Raw genomic sequence first — 22,504 nt, 5'->3', positions numbered from 1 at the left:
TTTAAAACCTCTCTGACACTCTTTTCTGATTTCCTCTGTCTGTTTTTTTTTGTTTCCCCTCCAACACATCCTCCCCTCCCCACCATCCATTCCTCTCTTCCCCTCCCTTTACTCCCTGTCGAATTGTGTCCTTGACTGAACTCTCATGCTCACAGTCCCAGACAGCCTGGGCAAAGCCCAATACTTAGGGAGGCTCTAAAACACACACACACGCTCACACCTTGCATAATCCATTACAGAACAGCATGCTATAGACACGATTACCAATGGCAAGAACAGAATGTGTATTTAAATATTTTGCACCTCAGATACATACATGATATGTAACAGACAGATATACATTTTTTTCATCACAAAAACCACCAAACAACACAAGACCACAGAAAAAAGAAGGGAGAGAGTGAAAGAAAGAATGAGACCCCACCAAGACTTTGGTGTCTGGGGAGCTTCACTCCTTTTGACCCCACAGGCGCACACACGCTCACACAAACATAAATGCACACATACACACAAATACATGCATTACTGCAGTCACACAAACACACCCTCCTCTGCTTCACATTCGCACACAGAAAACAAGAGTCTCTTTGGGGCCATTCTGTGATTTCAATGTCTTTCCCTTGTAGTTAAAACAGCAAAACACAGGATGTTGGTTCTCCATGCTGCAGTCCTCTCTCCCCCCGCAGAGCAGAGAAACCATGGCAGAACGCTGAGGAGGGCATGTTGATGACGGACCCTCAGAGTGAAGAGGAGGCCTCTGGCTTGGAGCTGGAGTCGTATGTACAGATGCTGGTATTTCAAGAGCAGAAACTGGTTTAGTCCACTTTTCTCTTATGGGACACAACACAAGGAGTGCACAGAGCAGGACATTTGCTAGGCTTGTGGTATTTAAAAAGTTGATTTGGGCTCAGATGCGGTTCAGGTTAGGGCACAAGACAGAAATGCAGGGTTAGTGTAGGTTGAGTGCAGAACACAGTTGCTGGTTTAGCAGAAGAGGGGAGGTCAGGAGAGAACAGAGGAAAGAAACAGAAAGAGAGAGCGGTGTGATCGTCCATATTGCAGATGTACAGAACAGGATCAGAAATATTTGGCGAGAGACAGACTTCTGGGAAACAGTCCTCTGTGTATCAGAGCAGGACTTGAAGGTTTGTCTCTGTCCATCAGTGTCTGGTATTCATCTGTCAGCTCCTCTTGGCCATTCCCTCATTCCAGCATAGAGTGTGAGTGAGTGTACACATGTGATTTTATGTGTCCATGTATAGGTAGTAAATTAATCTGCACATGCGTGTGTGTGTGTGTGTGTGTGTGTGTGTGTGTGTGTGTGTGTGTGTGTGTGTGTGTGTGTGTGTGTGTGTGTGTGTGCGTGCGTGCGTGCGTGCGTGCGTGTGATTGCAGTTAATCTTGATTGTCAATGCTGGAGAATAAAAGCTTTACTGTCCAAAGCTGGCAGCTAAATTCTCACCCTTCATTTCACAGCCTCTCACAAATAAGTCTCCTTAACAAAAAAGAAGAAAAAAAACTTTGCAATTCTGTAAAAGCTTGGATTGAATGTACCTGAAAGAAAAAGAGAGAAAGAGATGAAGAGAGATAGAGTAATATTAGACTATGTTATTTTTGACCGTCGTAAAATGAAAATCATACTATGCTTGACAGAACTTTGCAAATACACTTTACTGTAAGCAAAGACATTTTTCCATTTGATTTGGTGCTAAAAGTAATGGTAAGTAACGTGTGTACTGTGGTGTCATTACTCCATTTCTTTATTTACACATTTGTACTTCAACTTAAGAGTTTACATGGACTTTCACTTGAACATGTTTTGAGACTCAAGATACCATAAAACACATTCCAATCCACCTAGAACTTCTATTCAATGAACAAATTGTAAACAATTACTAATAGTGCTTCATCATCCAATAAATACCTAGTAATGAGTAATGATGATCAGCTTCACAATTTGGTGTATCTATTGATGGATGGATTAATTCATTCATTCATTCGTGAAGTCTTTTTTTCTTTTTATTGTCCATATCATTATCAATTAATTAACTGCTTTCAAAACGAAAGTATGGTCATCCTCAGTAATAACACACACTCCTCTGAAAATGTCAATTTATATAGTTTACTTAGTTTTAGGATGGCCTTATTGTTTGTGCAAAGGTTAAATAAACGTACCTGCTATTACAGGCTGGTAACGCTGAAGCTGTCATCATTGGCTGTGTCAAGGAGCTGGCACAGCACCCCACCTCCCTGAGTTGCTTGGGAGGGGTAGCGGTGTCCCATACCCTGGTAGGATTGGTGGGACAAGGAGAAGCCACCAGTGTCCTCCTGATGGGGTGAAGAGTCCAGGGGAGGTTTGGGGTATGGGGAGTGAGGCAAGGGGCCCTGGCGGTGACCTGTGCTCATAGTGTGGGAGGTTAGATCCCGCTTGTGGGGGGGCACGGTCGAGGGAGGGCTGCACTCCTCATAAAGCCCAGGTGTTGAGTGGGAGTGGAGGCTGGTACTGGGGTTGGAGTGTGTATGGGAGGGAAGGTGAGGGTTGGTGTGTGTATTGTGGTGGGGTTGATTGTTGGTGTGGGGGTTTGAGTGGGACAGGGGGTTGCTCTGGAGGAGTGAGGTGGAATGGGTGTGTGAGCTCAGGCTTGCGTGGGGCTGTGTATTGTGATGGTGTGGGTCATGGGGAGTCGGGTTCATGTGTGTGTGTGTGTTCACATTTGGGCTAGCGAGTGGATTACCATGTGTATTTCCATGAGGACTTGAGTGTGGGTTGCTGTGTGTGTGCATGGCTGTATTTGAGTGTGTGCTGTGAGAGTGCGGGCTGGGGCTGCCACTGTGCGATGTTTGTCCGTACCAATAGGGGGAGCTGCAATAGCTGGGAGAGTCATACTGCGAGAACTGTGGGTCTTTTGGAGGGGCGCGATGTGAGGGACTCAGTGCGGTGGCACAGTGGGGTGTTATCCGTGGTGAGGGAGAGCAGGAGGGGGAGAATGTCCTGGAGGGGACAGGGTGGTAAGACTGGGGTGGAGGAGGGGTGGGCTTGGGAGGGTAAGGGGGAGATGAGACACTGGGTGAGAGGGAAGAAGAGGACTCTCCAGGGTATAAGGCTGGATATCGCTCCTCAGAAGAAGGTGTGGATGGGTGGGCAGAATAGGGGGAGGGGTACTCACAGGGGTCCTGGAGGTAGCTGGAAGATGGTGCAGGATTGGGAGTGGCCAGGGGGGAGAGACTACTACTGTCTCCACTGTAATAGTCCAGCCCCTCCTGGAACAACCCAGACCCCTCTGGACCTGCAGCAGTCACTGCTCCTCCAGCTCCAGATGTAGAGGCAGCCTTGCCCCTGCCTTTGGCTCCTGATGGCCGCTCTCTCTGACATGGAGACAAACCCCCTCTGCCTCCTCTAGACCCTCTGCCCCGCCCTCCAACCCCTCCCCGCTTGGGTCCATGAGTAGGCGTTGGGGAGGGACTGGATGGGGAATCAGAGTGTAAAGCAGAACCCCCTTCTTTTTCTGATTGTGGTTCAGTACGTTTCCTTCGACCGCGACCGGGTTTGCTGGTTCCGCCACCCTGGAAGAGGACGTTCTGGCTCCAGTTATACGAGGGCCCCGAAGCACTCTCATGCCAATCCATCATCAGCTTCTCCAAGCTGGACAGACTTGATTGAACACCCTCTCCACTTACAGAAGCAGCCTCATTTAGTTTGTACGTGCCGCATGTGGAGCTAGGTCCACTACCAGTGGCTGCAGAGCCAATATGTGAAGAGTCAGAGGAGGATTCTGATAGACTTTCAGGAAAAGGTTGTCGCTTGGCCTTCTGGGGGGTGTAGTTTGAGATATCCAAGATGTCTTTGGACTCACTGGAGCCATATTCACTGTAGCCATGGTACTGAGGTCCATAGCTGTCTGACCAGCTACCATAACCTTGTCTGAAAAAGAAATACAAATTATAAAACCCACAAACACCCTTAAGGAATATGTATTCACTATGTGCAGGTATTTTAATTTCCCCTGCTTTGTGTTGCAATTTCACCAATCAATAAGAGAAACCTAAAGAGAAAACTATTAATGCAGGTTCTGACTATAGATTCCTAGCTGGATAAACAGTGCACATTTTAGCCCTGAGTTAACTGTTACTCAGCACATTGTGGACATGGTAAAATAGGAAATGATGTGCAAGGGTTTAAAAAAAAAAAAAGAAAAAAAAGAAAATTAAGTAATTCACATCTCTTTGATCCTGCTGTGGCCAGACTTTTATTAGTTGGTAAAAAACTAATTGAATACTAAGAAAACATTTAATCCATTATTCATTAAAAACCCTTTCATACCAAGTCAGATTATGTGTGAAAAGGCCACTCAGAACTTTCTTGAATTCATTGTATTAATTTTTGAGTATTTTTATGATGACAGGCTGCACAAGTGATTTACCTGTAGCTCCACTGATTGGAGTTGTACTGTTTGTAACCTTCTGGAGAGGAGGAGCTGAAGGGGCTACTTTTGGCTACAGACATGTACCCTCCTCCTGGTGATGTGGGTCCTGTTGACTCCCCCCGCACCATGGAGGAATGACCTGCTGCAGAATATCCACCATAGCTTCGCCTGGCTGCTGCCTGGTAGCTAGAATAACCCATTTGACCAACAGTGGTGGCCTTGCCACTGCTGGGTCCAGATCCATATGCAAAGCTGCAATCTGATAATCTCTGTGGCACTGCAGGAGAAGAGGATGAGTAGCCAGAGGAGTAGTGGCCAAAAGAGGATGGATGGGGAGAACTAGGAGAGTGTGAGAGAGATGGAGGAGTGGATTTGTGATAGGTAGAAGTGGTGGGGGAGGTTTGGGCAAGGCTGCCATAGCTGTATGGAGGCCTTGCTGAGGAGCAATGTGTCTGGGCTGAACCCTCCACCCCAGAACTTGCACCCTTGGAGCTCCACTTGGGGAATGCGGGTGACCAGCTGTGACCCGCAGCTGGACTGGATGGCTCATACCCAGGGTTGGATGAAGCTTTTCGGGGGTCTGACTGTGAGGAGGAGATGTCCAACAGGTCTGATGAATCATCTGAGTCGAGGAGGGACCGGAAATATCCAGCAAACAGGCCTTGTGAGTCCTCCCCAGCTGGCCCAACCCCTCTGCTTCCTCCTGAACTGCTGTAGGCACCTCCCCTTCCAACCTCACATGAGGAAAAGCCCCCCCTTGAAGATCCACAGAGCTGATACCCAGTCAAACCTTTCTCCTTGTCCATAGCCCCCTGCCCCCAGCCACCTGCCCCATTGGGCCACTCCTGCCCCATGGACACCCCATCCCCTTTAAATGCACCATTTTTTCTCACACGTCTCTTCCTGACTATTTTCTCTCCCCCAGGCTCAGTCCCTACAATACCCCCTCCCCTACCACCCACACCCTTTCCCCTTTTCCTAGGTAATCCATGCTCAGACATTGGGCTCGGTTTGCGCTTCTTGCCAATGGATTCAAAGAAGTCACTGAAGGTGCTCTTATTGCGCTCACTGCCCCCAATCCCCCCTGCTCCTCCTCCGCCTCTTCCAGTGCCCCCTCCTCTGCCACCTCGGGGGCGTCTAAACCCAGTGAGCCGGTGGAGCATGGTGGATATTCCAGGGTTTTCCAAGGGGGTATGAAAGCTTTCTGGCTCACTGGGTGTCCAGCAACGTGGGGGAGAGCAGCGGCCAGTGGCAGGGGGCTGGCGGTTTAAAAAGGCCAGCTTGGACAGAACATCCCCATACTCTGTTTTCACATCATTGGTATCATTAACATAGGATGGATAAGGGGAAGGGAGTTTAGTCCGCCGCCGCCTCTGGGGCTTCTTGGGCTGGTCTCCATTACCACCAGCATTCCCTGCATTCAGAAGCTCTCCCGGTATTCCTGGCACAGCCTGTTTAGGTGGTCGTCCCCGCCTACGTTTGAGAATAACAGGCATTTCTCCAGGAGGGAACATCACCATAACACTCTTCCCATTGTTCTTCATTCGGAGAAGTGCAGTCGGCTCTCGAACTACCTCTGAGCCCTCTAGACCGCCATCATTGCCTTTTTCTGTCCCTGTAACGGTCTCCAAATTGGAAATCTTGTAGCTCTTCTGACGGCGGCTAAGGCTGACGGGAATGCGAGCTACCTTGACAACAATCTTCCTCACCTGTAGAGCAAAGAACATCAAACATGGGCATTACAAAGCCATTACAAATTGTGTAAACATCTATTTCGTTCATGAAAATTGTTCATGAAATTGTGTTAGGGACCGTTCGGTATTTATGGAATGGACCACCGGAGGAAAATAGGGTGTCTTTTTATTCTTTGTTAAGGGGAGAGTCATCCAAAATGTTTTAGTCCAGAGGGTGGGGGGGTGTCACCCAACTTTTGTATTCATAGAAACTTTCAAAGTGGCTTGTTTGGTGCATATTTTTCCATGTAGCCCTCAGTCTCGGCCCTCCTTGGCTACCAGATGGGTCTGACCCATATACAGTCTATGGTCTGACCCATGAGTTTGCTGTGGGGCAGGGGGAGCACTGCCCCCCTGGTGGCTGAAACGGATAATTGCATTGTTTAAAAAATGAGTGGAATAATTACGTCTGGCATGACCAGATATTTTATAAATATCTTAGCTAAATAACACAAAACAACTAAATTGTGGTAGGTAATACATCTGGTTTCATATACTGCTTTAGTAAAAAAATATTTCCTGTCTGACAAAGCGAGCAGCAGGACGTAAAAAACGAAAATTACTGTTGCACTAGTCTGGACATCTTACCGTGCCAATGTTGCAATAAAGGTTTCCTAAATGCCACATTTGATGTCAGCTTACTAACTGATTGCGTGTTTTGTGTAGATTTGGACTTACGTTTATTCCACTTTGTTTAAACGGCGAAGTGGAGGAAGCCTAGTCAGTCCTTCCAGAAAAGTGTTTTTTTTTTTGTGATTGTTGCGGGCAAAAATCCTTGATCATGCGGCACGTTTTCTTAAAAAATGCGATGGAATATGCGGGATATTTATGCAATTTTATGCGATGAAATTGCGGGAACTTGGAAAAACTGCGGTTTGATGAAAAAGAGAAAAAAAGTGATTCCCCAACACCCTGCTTTTCGATGATGTTCACGTCACGTAATTATGTCGTGTAATTATGTCATTTCATAACGTTTCCATGGCAACAGTGGAAAATGGCTGCTTTTGTGTGAAGTAAACGCAACATTTTTCAACTTTTTGCTAAGATATATGTGACTATGTGACTAAAATGCGGGGATTATGAAATAATGCAAGCCCCAGCATATTTTGCGCGGAAATCGGCGTATAAATATGCGGACTCTGGCTGATTATGCATTGAATTATGCGAACGCTTAATCGCGTTTTTCTGGAGGGACTGCCTAGTGACGAGTCCATAGCAACCAGTTTGTGTGTTGTTGAATGTTACCCAGTGTCCTTTGCTGAATGGTCTCAATGTTTTATTGTTTTATTTCATGTGAATACTAGTTTACTAGAGGAGTAACTTAGTATTTGAAGTAATGCAGTAATGCAGGAAGTGTGCATTTAGTTTCCATGCTTATTGTGTTTCCACAACAATGGGCCTCATTCACCAATATCTTCCTAAGTTTTCTCTTAAATATGTTCTTAAGAAGGTTTCTAAGAAAAGTTTACGCCGGATTCATGACGTGTTCTTAAACAGTAGATTTGTTCGCACCTGTGTTCTTAGGATTGATGAATCCCACGTCTTCGTAACTGAAAGCGCGTGCCAGTTGTTCCTAATTAGCATAAGAAAACGCCCCAAAAATTCCCATATAAGAACATGACACTTCCTGTGCACCTCCTGGGAGACAGGTTGTCGGAGCTTGTCGGAGCCGCGGTGGAGGAAGTACTGAATCTCAGTACTTAAATAAAAGTACAAATAACCAGAGACATATTTACTTTAGTAAAAGTAGAAGGTGTCCACAACCACAAACAAGGCCTGGCTTTTAAGAAAAGTTCCTATCCTAACCATGAAACGGAAATATGTTGTTAGAATCGGAATGCGGTTGGTTTAATTCATGGATGTATTTCATTTTCTTTAACCATGCAAGTAAGCAAATAAAGTGTGTGAAGCAGCGCAAATGGGGAGATCTGAAGAGGTCCAGCCAAATAAATAAGATATGAACGCGTCTTACACAGCCTGGCGGAGGAGTAAACGACGCTGTGGAGAGAAATAGATGGCAACTTTGAAAAACGGGAATAATAAAAAAACAAACGTTTTCATTTTCACTTTTACCGGGGCTGTATTACCGAGGGTCAGCGGCGCTGCGCCCGGGCTCTGGAGCTCCAGAGTCGGCTTGGATCAGCGGTGCCCCATACAGTATCTATGGCAACCCATAGATACAGTATCTACGGCAACCAAACTTCACTGGTGAGACAAACGTGTGACGGCCAGGAAGACGTTTTGGCAGAATCAGAAAATGTAACGGAACATTGTAGAAATGTAGTGGAGTAGAAAGTAGGCTATAGATAATTGCTGCAAAATGTAACAAAGTAAAAGTCAAAAGTAGGCTATGCACTATTGAGTCTACTTAAAGTACAGATACGTGAAAAATGTACTTAAGTACAGTTACGAAGAATTTGTACTTTGTTACATTCTACCACTGCATTTTGGCCCTATAAATAGCGATCAATCACCAAATAACGCAGGATTTAATCAGTTTAATTGCTGATGTAAATTGCAGTGTTAGTGTCGTTTTTGAATAATATGATTTTTTATCAACAAATGATCAGAAATACATTACATTACAATACTATCATTGTAAACGACTGTAGAATTAAATAAAATGCAGTAAGCAATCATTTGGAGCAAATTGTCATCACTCAAATGTGCGTAAGAGTGCTTTTCAGTGTTCGTAGATTTTGTTCTTAGCTAAGAACAAATCCAAGTTAAGAAAACATTAGTGAATGCCAGAATCTTCGTAAAAGTGCGTAAGAAGGGTTTAAGAACATATTTCTTCGTAAGAACGGTTGGTGAATGAGGCCCAATGTTAGTGGGTAAATCTACAGAAATTGCCACCACACCATAATAGAGGTAAACCAGTACAGAAGGTATTGAAAAATTGTTGGGGAGGTTCATGCCTTTTTTCCAAATCATTTTAGAGGGTCATAGAAAAATTATTACTGGCGAGGGAAGGGTCATGTCTATTTTGACTAAATGTCCCGAAACTCCTCCGGTGGCCCCTTAAATAAATAACGAACAGTCCCTTATGTCAAGGAGCAACTACAATGATATGTAACTATACATTTACTTACGCCTACAAAGCGCCCACGTCTCCGGTTATTAGGAGGAGATACCCCCAACTCCGCAACAGGTTCCTGCTTCACAGTTTGCAGAGATGCAGCAATGGTGGATGTGTTGGCAAATGGGAGATGAGGTGGGGCACGATGAACTATGGACTGGGCTGCCTGACGCTGTTTCACACTTTTAGGAGCTGCTTTATGGACAGATTTCGGTGTGGGTCTAGACCTGGATTTAGGTCCAGGTTTATGCCCAAGTCTGGGCCCAGGTTTAGGGATAGCTTTAGGAGCAGGTTTGGGTACAGTTAGAGCAAGAGCAATGTCTGTAGGGCAGGGAGCTGTGGGGAGAACAGCCTCCACAGACGAATGCTCTTCATTCTCTCCAACGGCCACTTCCTCCTCTTTAACCCTCCAGATCTTCTCCAATACGTCACCATCCCCCTCTCCTCCCCTCTCCCTCCCTGCTCTCTTCTCCCCATCCTCTATGCTTCGGCGGAGGCGGGAGGATTTGCGCAAGTGACAGGGGAAGCGGGGACGTCCAGAGCTTCTGAGTGCATACTTCTTCTCTGCCTCCACAGGTAGAGGGGAGGAGTCTGTGTTTGGGGTTGGACCAATAGGGACTGGACAAAAGGTTGAGGGATTGTCTGTCTCCGCAGTGAGCACTGGGGCTGACCACTGGTTAGAGGAGGCAGGATGATTGCCAAGTGCCAAAGACAGGGGTTGAGGTGAGGTTGTGTGTATGGCCTCTGGTGTGAGAGTTCTGGAGTGTTCGGGCCCTACGGAACCCGTATGTGGGTTGAAATCCATGTGTCCACAATTATCCATGTGTGCGTGTGAAACAACCTGTGCATGCACATCTGGGTCTATGTGCGTTTGTTTTGAGTCTCCGTCTGCCTGCGCTGGCAGGTGCTGAGCCCCAGCCTTTTCTGTAGATGGAGGCCGTTGGCCAGGGAGGAAGGAGAGGACGGAAAGTGGTCGGAGGTCACCGGTGCCAGTCCATCGTTAGAGGGATACTGGGACCCCTCCTGAAACCCGAGCTCCCTGGTCCAGAGCTCAGGCCCTGTCAGCTCCTCCAGCTCCCCCACACACACTTTTTTCTTTGTCCCACCAAAGCCCAATGGAGCCCCAGTTTGGCCTGAATGTAGGTGATCTGACAATCCACTCATTCAGTGGACAGTCTTGCTGGTACTGTGGGAAGTGTTTCTTCTTTGTAGCTATCTTCCTCTAACAACAGACAAGATGCTTCAATGACCTGAAGACAGAAATAAAAAAAATATTATCAATAATTTTATATTATAATATTATCAACTGGATGTTAACATTTTCTTGTTGCATTTGAGACATTTCATCTAAACTTCTTGCCGCTAAATATATTGGTCATTGTAAGGCATTAAACACTATACATATAAAAATGTTCAGCACAGATGAAATTGCGGTTGTGTGATAGAATTTTTGGCAATAGGCCATACTACTAATTCGTAACGCACTCTTTTCTATTAACCGTGCCACCCACACAGCAGCATGACAACATTAGATTACATTTACCATTCATAATCTGCTCAATCAGTTGCTTTTACCGAATGGTTGTGGTGCTGATTTGGATTTTGATTCTGAGTTGAGCCTCACTCTGTCTGCCTGACTGGCTCTGTTCTGCAGGGGATCATTGGGTCATCAATACTGCAGAGGAGAGCTCAAATACTTCTCTCTCTCTCTCCCCTCTGCTCCTGTCTTTTGCCCATTGTTACTACAGGGAGATATAGACAGACAGACAGACAGACAGACAGACAGACAAAGGAACAGAGAGTTGAAGAAGGGGTGAGAAACAGTGAGTGGGGAAAAGAAAAAGTAAGGAGTGAGAAGGAGGGTGGAGCAGGAAGAAAAGAGAATAAGAGATTAGTACATGATGTCACAGCATGCTTCAGACCAGACTAGAATCAGTATTTTGGTGAGGGCTGCACCATCTCACATCAGACGCTATTTTTTTGGAGGATGACTTGCAATAAACATTTTTAAACTCTAGTATTTCATTTCAATGTGAAACAGCAGATTGTAGGTACACATAAGCCAGTGCCACTTTATATATTCTATTGGAGGAGCATCACTACATGATGATGAACAGACTCAGGTATTGTGTGTGGGATTGAGTGAGTTGTGACACATTTTTCAATCTCACCATATTTGAGTGAGTAGATTTACATGTTGCAAAAATACACAAAATTATAAAAAGCAATTGAGTAGTGGTGAAAAGCACACATACTCACACTGCATGCCACATTTCATCGAAACTATTGAAATGCATTACAAAGCACTAGACTTGGAGGGTGCAACAAGAATGAGAATGTGTGAATAATCGCAACCACCAGGGGGAAGCAGAGAGGTGATGAATAGAGGTGTTGAGGGGATGAAGAGATGAAGGTGATAGAAAGACAGGAACGATAGAGGGATTATAGAAACCCAGAGCGGAGGAGAAATGGAAGTATAGACTGCCAGAACACACACAAGTCTTACGAAATCTGGACCACACGTGCTATCAGACTCACACGTGACTTCACGCATGCACATATTCAAACACAAATACAAGCATGTGTGCCACACTTGCACGCATATACATGCACGGCTGGCTCCAACACTGTACCACACTGCACATACAACACAAGGATTGCGTTGTCCATCCTCAGATCTCTCTCTTTCCAACATATGGCTCTGATTAGGAGGGAGGGAGAAGGACAGAGAACGAGAGGGAAAGAAGGTGGGGGACAAGGATTGGACGGGGTGAAAGACACAAATAAGTGCGTGAATGTGTGAGAAAGTATGAGAGAAGGCGAGAGACAGGAGAAGTGCAGGAAGGTGAAAGACGTGACTGATATGGAGAAAGGATGGTAAGTGGAGGGGTAGACAGAGGCAGACAGATTTAGGAGGAGGGAGAAAAAGTTGAAGGAGGCGAGAGGAGGAACAGTAGAGGAAGAGAAGGAGGAGTGTGAGAGTTTTGCTGTAGCAGAGTTTAGGGCTGCACACATGGAGCAGACCAACCTCAACATTCTGCTACTCTAAGGAATGACACAACTAGGACAAACACACATGGAGATAAACACACACACACACACACACACACACACACACACACCATACTTTCTTTAACCCCCTCACCCACTCCCTCCTGTGCCCAGTGCTGCCTCCTTGCTTCGCTTCTCTCCCATTATCGTTCTCACTTTCTCTCTCATCTTATTAACAGCATTCTCTAATTAAGGCTCCATCTGACCGGTGTATGAGAGAAGGAGAAGAACACATGCTTTAATTAAACATTGCTGCACATGTGCTTACACATAGATGCACACACTATCACTCACAAACACACAAAGACACATGCAAATATGCCCCCACAGCTTCATCCTCCCACACACTCACACATCGCATTTGCACATAAAGACATGCATGTCACACACACACGCACACATATATAGTAATGCACGATCACACACAAAACAAAGACACACATGCAAATATCCCTCTACTGTGCTTGGCAGGGGGCATTCTGACAGAGCTTAGATGCCAGCCAATCAAACACTCCCACTATGATTCATTGTTTAAGCAAACACTCCTGGCATCCATCAGCTGCCATTCCAATATATTCACCGTCATACGTAGCAAATGCTTTTTGGTGCATTTTACTGTGAATGGCTGTGGGGCTTTAGAACACACAGTGGCGTAGTATTGTCTCTGTGAAAACAGCCGATGGTGAGCACTGCTCCCCCATAATGATCTGTTGAATCTGTTTCACAAAGAGCAGCTCTCATATGACTATTCTGTTTGAAAATGTTTGATTATGTATATTTCTCATCTGCACATAAAAAGTTTTTTGTGCTTGGTAGAGGAAAGACATCAACAGCACAACGCGCTTCAGAGTGTATGTATGTGCGCACATGTCAGTGTGAAATCAGAGATGAGAACTTGTAATTTTTCAGTTTGGGCAGTTGCCCTGTTGTGCATAGTCTGAGAGGAACAATCATTCTGTACATGGTATCTGTACAGCATATCTATTCTCTTTCCATCTATCTTACTGCCACAAAGGCTTGCAGACTCACAGGCCTGCCAGCAGCAACCCTCAATGAGGAACTAGACCCGGCGTGTGCGTGGATGTGTTTGTGCTTGCACTCACACTCGCACTTGCATGTGTGTGTGTGTGTGTGTGTGTGTGTGTGTGTGTGTGTGTGTGTGTGTGTGTGAGTGAGTGTCTTCCTGGGTGTGTTTGTAAAAGCACTCACTGAGCTCTAACGGGTGTGCAGTTGTTGCTAAGAGACAGGCAGCAGCACTGAAAGCATGGGGGGGGTGTAAGGGGGGGGGACATGGAGGGGAGAGAGAAAGAGGTAGTGAGAGAGAGGTGGTGGGGGGAGGAGGGGGAAGCTCCACAGAGAGGTTCAGACAGATAAGAAGAAGAGGGGATAAAACAGAGAGAGATGGAGAGAGTGTATGTGAGGCCAGGAGAGAAAAAGAGGTGGGGAGGGGGGTCCACAGAGACTGAGTGACACCGTGTAGAAACTCATCTACCATCAGCCTCTCGTTCTTCCACACCACCTCAACTCTGATTCAACCTCAATCTTCATCCCCAACAGCCTCAAACCTACATACAACACACAACAATGCACAACTTTTAATAAAATGATTGAGAGAAAAATAATGCAAAAGACAATCAACAAAACTGTTTAACAACGTGATGACCAACTGTTTTTGACTCGTGCGTTTTCAGTGAAAGACGGTGTGGAAACAAGTGTGTCGTCATATTCCACATAATAAATGTCTGTCTGACTTTGTCAATAAAACATTACACATTACATGACATTATACTGTACAGCAACCCTTTAAAGTGGCCACTGAACTGTAAACACTTACTTTGTGTAGTAATCAAATAAAATACTTATCCATGAATTACAGGTCTTTGAGTGTGAAAAATTAAATGGAAATGTATTTCTAATGCATATTGATGTGATAAAAAACAAACTTTATTCAACATCAGCAGCATCCCGGAACACAAAATAATTTAACATTAGCACAAACTAAACAGTGCCTATACATAATCTTAAACTGATCCCCCAACTGATTCCCACTGTGGGAAAAAAAGTTTTCAATATTTTTCTCAATACCCAGCCAAACAGTGCAGAGTTTTAATTCAACTATATGAAAAATAACCTATCAAAATAGGTGACGTTATAAGGTTTTGCGTTGACTGCAGTGTATTTTAGCCCAATAGGCAGTAACAGCAAACAGTGAGAATTCCAGCACATCCAAATTCAACAGACCTGGGTTTTTTGAGAGCTTGAGGTGTGTGTAAGTGTGCCAAAGGGGGCGAGGAATGTTATACACATATATCGCACTACTGGGGCCGACATGCTTGCACACAAATTACCACCAGCAACCTACAAAAACAGAGTTGAACTTTGGGCGATGGGCTGCAGCTCTATACACTCTCACGTCAGTCAAACAGAGACTGTCCAACTCAAACACTTACATACAGACCCTCAACCCCCCCCCCCCCCATTCACTCACACTCTCCTTCACTCTGACCTCTCCTCTCTTCCTAACCCACTCACATCCCACCCGTCCTGCCCCCCCCCTGCATCTCCCCAGCTGCAGGAAATTCCTAATGATCTCCATCATCAGTGTGCGTGCTGTATCTCCTGCCAAGAGCAAGCATGTGTACGCACACATGCAACAAACACGCACACAAAGCATATAAATGAACAGTGTGCAAAACATAAACCATATGTGCAGACAAACAAAAAGGCAGACAGACGAACAGACAGACAGACACACACACGCACAGAACTAACGTAAACAGACTTCACACAGACCAGATACAGTGGCGGCTCAGCCAAGGATGCACAAGGGGGACTGGAGAAGTAGCTCAAAACACTAGTCAACACAAAACCAGGACCCATCCCACCCCCATCTGACAGTTTGTCTTCTGTTGTTTCTGCAGGAACATACATGGTGTAGTTATTTTAAGACTAGGAGGACTGTATTACCCCTTTCTCTTCCTCCTTCACCCCCCTCCTCACTTCTCTTCCTCACTGTTCCCGCTCTCATCTCTCTAGCACCCACCCACACCTCCCAACCCTAGTTTCTTTCCCACAACACACGTTCCCACTCCCCAACACCCCTCCCTCATCTTCAACTCAGCCTGACACTCTCTCTTTCTCTCCTCTCTCTCTCTCTCACTCTCTCCTCTCCTACAGGCAGTTTCCTGGCGCTGCTGATGGCCGCCCCTCAGTCAGGTCATGTGATCATCCGCGCCAGCTGGGAACAGCTAGGAGTGTGCACATGTGTGCACTCAAAAACACATATGGGATTACAGATACGCAGGGATACGTCTGCAAACACACACAAACACATGCAAATACAGGAAGATGAAACCAACCACCTAGGTGCACACACAGAAACGCTCCCACTTAAAGTTCACACAGGTGCATGAACACACTGAGCTGACATGTACACACAAATAGGGAGAAACACACAAGTGCGAGCAAAGATGCACGCTCACACTGACGCACACTGCACGTATTCACGCTGGCGAGAACTCACAGACGGACTTAAAAACCACACATACCGAGACACATAAGCACAGTCACGCATATCTACCTCACACACAGAGGACACACAAACCAGATGCTTGGACCCCGACACACTCAAACCTTGAGGCCAGTATTTTGGAGAGGGGCCTCTGTGCTGCTCCTCTGTCCTGACTTTCTGACTCCTCCTCTTCCCTCCATACTCCTGTTCCACAGTTGCTGTGGGAGACGCTGCTGCAGCGCCCGTTGCCAAGGAGAAGGCTGCTGGCTGTTTGAACAACAATGGCCGCCTTGTGAACATTCCAACTGTAGGTACTGACAGCTCATCAGCCACAGCCTCAACATAAATACCGTTTAAAGCAGACGCAGACACACGCATGCTGCTCACAATACACACTGATTCTACACAACTGTACCTCTCTGATTCTTGGCCTCAAGCCTGAATGAAGTAACACTCTCACACACAAACACAATAAGGCATGCACACAAACACACATCTGTGCACGCTCTAAGAAATTATGACTTCTGCTGAGAGGATAAGAAACCCTTCCTTTCCTCTCCGTCTACCTGCATCTCTCGACCATCTCTCTCTCTCACTCACACACACAAACACACACACGCACACTGTGCGCAGTACATTCATCCATCTTCCCCCTTCTCCCCGACTACTCTGTCTTTCTCTCTTATCTCTTTCTCTCTCCTCCCCCTCCACAGCCTCCTGCTTTCACTCTCTCACTCGCTCTTCACTTGCTCATCCCTGCCTCTCTCTCCCTTTCTGTCTCAGGAAGTGTGTGTTCTTACTCTCACACACACACACACACACACACACACACACACACACACACACATGTTGAGGACACACATTCACACACACAAAGAGGCACACAATTTCTTTCTCTCCTGGAAGGTAGCGAATCTTTTCGTCCCTTGGGGGCATACACTTCCTCAGAGAAGGAGGGAAAAGGGAAAGAAGAAAGATAACTAGAAACAAGGGTGGAACGGGCAAGAGAAGAAGAGGAAGAGAGGAAGGGAGGGAGAGAAGATAGAAACGGAAGAGGGTGAAAACTATATTAACAATAGGGGATTTATAGACAGACCCCTTAGTGCTCTGATTATCTGTTCATATTGATGGGACGACATTGAATTGTTGGAACGTTGAGACAGTGCTGAAGCCAAATTGCGTAGAGGGGGGGTCGGGGGTGTAGAGGAGAATCACTAACAAGTCACTGCTTATCCTCTGACTCACTGTTTTTAACACACATACCCAGACACATCTATATGCACACTCACACACCGCTAAAAACGAAGATAACTCTAACACGCTGACATACGGGCATAAGAAATCAGACACACTGTACATGTGTAAGTGTGTTGATCTGCAGATAGGTGTGTGTGTGTGTGTGTGTGTGTGTGTGTGTGTGTGTGTGTGTGTGTGTGTGTGTGTGTGTGTGTGTGTGTGTGTGTGTGTGTGAGAGAGACAGCGAGTATGTGGTGTGTGCCAAAAATCGAGAGATGTGTGTGTACGTCTGTGTGTCTGCGTGTTTTCCCCATCTCTCGCTCCTCTTTAATAATTGAGCTGATTCTGTCCAGCTTGTTAGGGAGGTACACAGCAGCTTCACACTAAGTCTTTCTCTCCTTCTCATCCCCTCATGCGCTCCAGCTCTCCCTCTTCGTCCTTCCATCTTGCCACTGTCCCTTCATTTATCACTCCTTTTCCTTTCTGACCCCTCTGTCCTCTCTCTTTCTCTCTGTCCCTTCCCCCAGCTCTCCTCTCCCTCTTTCTTCACAAATCCCTCCTGTTCTTTGACCTCTCCCTCGCCTCTTGCAGTTTCACCCCCCTCCAACCCCCTCCATCCCGCTGCCCTCCATCATCCCTCTCCTCTTGTCTCCCTCCCTCCATCCTCTGGAGGTGAGAGGTCGAAGCTTCCTCTCCACTGTCAGACTCAAACCGGCTGAAACCAGCCTTGTGTGTGTGTGTGTGGGGGGGGGGGAAGGAGACAAGGAGAATGAGGAAAATGAGGAGGTAGGTGAGGGGGACATATAGGAAAGGTGGGAGGGAAGGAGTGGAAGAAGAAGAAAAAGAAGAAGGGGCTGCCTAAAGGACAGATACATGGGGGTGGGGGCAAAGGGGTTAAAAAGCAAAGGAGGCGAGATAAAAGAGAAAGGGAGATGCCTTCTATTGAGTCAGTGGCTTTGGCGCGGAGGAGCCGTTTTATGAATGTATCGTGTGGGAGGTGACAGAAACGAGCATACAAACACTGCTTACACTAATGCTAAATGGTTGCTGTGTGTGTGGGTGCAGATGTGTGTGTGTGTGTGTGTGTGTGTGTGTGTGTGTGGAGGTGAATGTTTACCTGACTGTGACCAAAGCTATTTCACTTCAGGTGACGATTAGATTAATAGGAGTCTTGAAAGACAGGACCCTTCACTCCAAGGACAAAGTAATGACTAATAATTTTACCCAGTACTATAGCTTGTTGCATAGTGGAAAATAGTAAAAGTTGTAGAATATTTCTAAAAAGTCCAATTACTTAATATTATAATAAGAGTTCTTATTGGATGTAAAGAAATTTTTTTAACAGCAGACCATGGAAACCTTGCAGTATAGTATAACATCTGATTTGGAAACAAGAGCAGAAGAAACATTCATATTATTTGCATCCAAATATTACGCTTGAAGCCATCTTCTGAATAAAGAGTGTAAGCTCTAACCAACCAGATTTTGTCAATATGAATAGATTGTTTAGGTGAATGTGTGCCCTAAAAATCAATTCCTCATGTATTTTGGGAGACTTTTCAAGTGCTGAGTAGTATTGACCTGACTGATTCACAACACTGGTGTAAATTTACTTTTCCTAAATGGCAGTAATGTATCTGTTGTTGAGTTCAAAGGGGAGTGATCTTCATCTGACTTCCACAAAACACCTGTAACCAACTCTTTGTTTTATTTGACAAATCTTTCGCACAGCTAGAAGACAAATTCCTGAAATTAGATGCTTTGTAGTTGTAAGGAGAAGCCTGAGATTGTTTTTGGAGAATCAGCATTTGAACAAACTCAATCTCTAATAGGATAACTTTCTGATTTAGATTTGAGTAAGGTTTGTGTGGTCTGTAACTTAGGGTACAATGATACATTATAACACCACAAAGAGCTTTAACAACTGATTTTGTTTCTTTAGCTAATCTACTTCATGTTTTGACCTGATGCATCAATCAAGTGCCACTCTCCTAAACACCTGTTCACCCATTCAACAGGTTGCACCATCCTGAATATAACTCAAAACTTCCCAAAACACCAGGAAATCAATGGATGTCAGTACATATACTGTACGCATCAATGTTTCATGGTTCTGTGTGTGTGTGTGTGTGTGTGTGTGTGTGTGTGTGTGTGTGTGTGTGTGTGTGTGTGTGTGTGTGTGTGTGTGAGAATATACGAATATGTGTCCACTCTGTCTTTTCCATCTCCATGACGACCTCCATATCAAGAGGACATCTGACTATACAGCAACCTCACATGCGGATAGGCAGAGAGAGAAAACAGGTGATTGGATGAGCTGTCAGCTGTCATATCGGCAGGGTGTATCTTTGTGACACTGCACACACACACACACACACACACACACACACACACACACACACACACACACTTGTCACTGCCATCAACCCACACACCTACGAACTGCAGCAAGGAGCAAACAAAAGGTACTTACACAGCACATACACACACGTACTTACACACAAAAAACACACACAGCTTTGAGACGAGATGTGGTGTGTTAGGTGCACTGACCCTGCCAATGAGGACAGGAGAAACATCAACGGAGCTACAAGGCCGTTGCTATGACAACTAGCCCAGCTCACACAGGTAGGAAGCACAATAGGCCTAAGCTGTTCACATTCTGTTTGTCACACACACACACACACACACACACACACACACACACACACACACACACACACACACACACATACACAGGGCCATGCACTCAAGACAAGTCAGACAGAAAGCGGCTGCATGCCAAGGTAAGGCCATTTCCTTTTCATTCCAGCATTCAGAAGGTTGAAATTATTCATCATGTCCAAGTGGACCTGCCAATAAGAGAACCACACTCTCTCAGTTGCTGCTTTAACCAGAAACTGAGAGAGTGAGACTGACTGAAGGTGAGACAGACAGACAGATATACAGACAGAGCATCACTCTGCATTCTAACAGCACCTGCACTAGGGCAGCCTGTGCACATCTCTGAGGGGCCCTTAAATAACGAACTGTCACTGCCCAGACACCGACATTGACTTCTCTCTCCCTCTCATCCTCTCTCCCTCTTTTCTCCTTCAGTTTCCCAAGCACTCTTTCTTCCTTTGTCACCCCCACCCCCCTTCACAGACAAGAGCTGATAATCACCACCATGAGTACGCCATGTCTCTCCAGCACACCGGCCCTGCTGCCACTGCAGGATGTGCTGCTGCTGTGTCCTGCCTAACTGCCCTGACAACTCAGGGGGCTTGGCTGCCAGGATGGAAACCCCAGGGCTGGACGGATCAACGGGACTCTTGGTGTCTCCTGTTTATATGTAAAACAAACACCTGTCCATCTTCAGGAGCTGGGCTCACAGTCAAACCTCTGGTATGTGTCACTGGCATGTTAATTCAGTATAATAAAAGTCACCAACAGAGGTACAGTCTATGGAGACAGCAAATTAACAAGACATGTGTGTGTGTGTGTGTGTGTGTGTGTGTGTGTGTGTGTGTGTGTGTGTGTGTGTGTGTGTGTGTGTGTGTGTGTGTGTGTGTGTGTGTGTGCCTACACTGTATAGAAAGTCAGTGATAATGAGGCTAGTAGGTGAGAAGATTGTAAATACACCTGTAAATAAAACAGGTGGGGGTACACAATTCATCGTGCGCACATTCAACCACATTATGTGTGCGTGCGTGTGTGTATGGAAATCATAATTTAAGACCTCACCACACACGCTGCATGCCCACAGTACAACCCAGATGACCCAGAAGCACGAATGCAGGGCTCCGTCCGTCAGCGGCACCGATGTGGTTAATGTAAAAAAGACTCAAACGGAAACGTAGCCAGAGGTGCGCAGCACAACTGGCTGAGCGGACAGTAAGCAAATTTTTGTTGTTGTGTACACAAGACGCGGTAGCCTGCACGCACTCACCAAAGGAAAGAGAGAGTCTGGGGGCTCGCGCTGGCTGCTGAAGCTGTTGCGATGTCAACGCTGGCTGGCCGGTTGTCGGTGACGGTGCTTCGCTCCTCTCCTCTCCTCTGCCGGGTCACGGAGCCGTTGCCTTAACGGCTGCAGCCGTCAGCGAGCAGCATGTCCCCTTCATTTGGGCTCCCCGCGTCGGAGGACGATCGCCCTCCCACATCAATGTAAACGTTGTCTCCTCCTGCCGTCGCGCGTCACTGTCTCGTGCGGCTTAATGGAAAAACCGCTCCTCTGGCTCACATCAATATCTGCACCCACAAAGATGGGAAAGCAAAAACACAAAAGGAAGGAAAAAAATTAAAAAATGGTGAGCAGGGACGTTGGTTCACAGTATTGCTCCCAATTTAGGTGCTGACATAACCGAGCTTGAGCCCCGTGCTCTGGTTTTTGTGACACGGGACTCCCCAGTATGCGGGAGGCGAAAATCGACCGTGCGCCCGTGCGTCTCTGCCCCTGCAATTCCAGCTCTCTGTCTCTCGTGCGCCCCAGTCTCCGCTGTGCCTCTACAACGTGCCTGACTGTTAAAGCCATCCGGGCACCCGTAGCTGGCCTCACTTTACACCTGTGGAACTATGGGAACAGTAGTTTACTGAAGACTGAAACAGAGCGAGCGAGAATGAGAGAGACAGCGAGACAAGAGTGCAGTGGGAAGAATTTCGGATAACTGTTAATTAATAGTTGCCAGTGCCAGGGATGGAAATAACACAAATAATATCGTATGATATTTTATAATAAAAGCTAAAGCTCCAATCTGTGGTCAAATCAGACTGTATAAAATAGGGTAAAACTTCAGGCCTGCTGTAAAGCTATTTCTATTTAGGTTAATTTATTAAGTCAATATCAGTCAATCAACTATACTGAATTGGCCCAAATGCCATGATTTGTTTTTCATTACTTTTTTTGTTTTGTGTACCTGGAAATGTTACATGCTGTAAAATGCAAATACAGTATGATATTTAGCTTGAAGCACAAAACACCTGAAGTTTCCTCACGAGCCTTTGGAAAAGTAGAAAAATACTAAAACAAATAATAAAAATGTAAAGGCAGAAGAAAAATATCATTCATCTTTGTATATTTGAGTGTTTTGCATGTGGTGGCATGTAGTGGCTATTCTATATATAGCCACTGCCCCAGCAATAATAGAGCGGTTTTAACGCACCTTTGTTCCTTTGTTGTTGATCCAGGCATGCGGTCGTTGTTTGAAAATAATAATTAAACACAAATATCCTACCTATAGAAATAATTCTTTATGATCCTACCAAAACGTTGTAGGCTAACGTTGCATGTGTGAATCAAATCAAAAAACCCTCCACCCCTTGGTTTCCAACTTCCATTTATCAATTATACCACACCCAATTACTATGGTGTGGCCGATTTGCCAATCAGTGGCCTAGCTGTCAATCAAAATCAGTGGATCAGAACTATAACTAAAATATGGGAAGTCTTAAAATAATAACTATTGTTCTTTAAATACAAACAAAACTGCTT

The 22,504-nt window shown here is 45.7% G+C and overlaps 1 protein-coding gene across 5 annotated transcripts; it reads right to left on the bottom strand.

Moving 5' to 3' along the window:
* Positions 1 to 269: 269 nt before the first annotated feature.
* ahdc1 (AT hook, DNA binding motif, containing 1) lies at positions 270 to 21,486 on the bottom strand. 5 transcript variants are annotated; one of them, XM_028597907.1, is made up of 6 exons: positions 20,966 to 21,486; positions 10,812 to 10,978; positions 9,250 to 10,486; positions 4,422 to 6,133; positions 2,176 to 3,922; positions 270 to 1,554 (listed from the first exon to the last, which is right to left on the bottom strand). In XM_028597907.1, exons 3-5 carry the CDS (start codon positions 10,057 to 10,059, stop codon positions 2,182 to 2,184), a joined length of 4,263 nt encoding a protein of 1,420 aa, XP_028453708.1. In that variant the 5' UTR covers positions 10,060 to 10,486; positions 10,812 to 10,978; positions 20,966 to 21,486; the 3' UTR covers positions 270 to 1,554; positions 2,176 to 2,181. The 5 variants fall into 5 exon arrangements, with proteins under 5 accessions (XP_028453708.1, XP_028453710.1, XP_028453711.1 ...); XM_028597909.1 differs by lacking the exon at positions 10,812 to 10,978; XM_028597910.1 differs by lacking the exons at positions 10,812 to 10,978; positions 20,966 to 21,486 and adding an exon at positions 13,780 to 13,991.
* Between the last annotated feature and the right edge of the window lie 1,018 nt (positions 21,487 to 22,504).

Source organism: Perca flavescens, chromosome 14 (genome assembly GCF_004354835.1).
Source record: "Perca flavescens isolate YP-PL-M2 chromosome 14, PFLA_1.0, whole genome shotgun sequence".
NCBI lineage: Eukaryota > Metazoa > Chordata > Actinopteri > Perciformes > Percidae > Perca > Perca flavescens.
The sequence above is the reverse complement of the archived record's forward strand: the minus strand, read 5'-3'. Positions and strand labels throughout refer to the sequence as shown.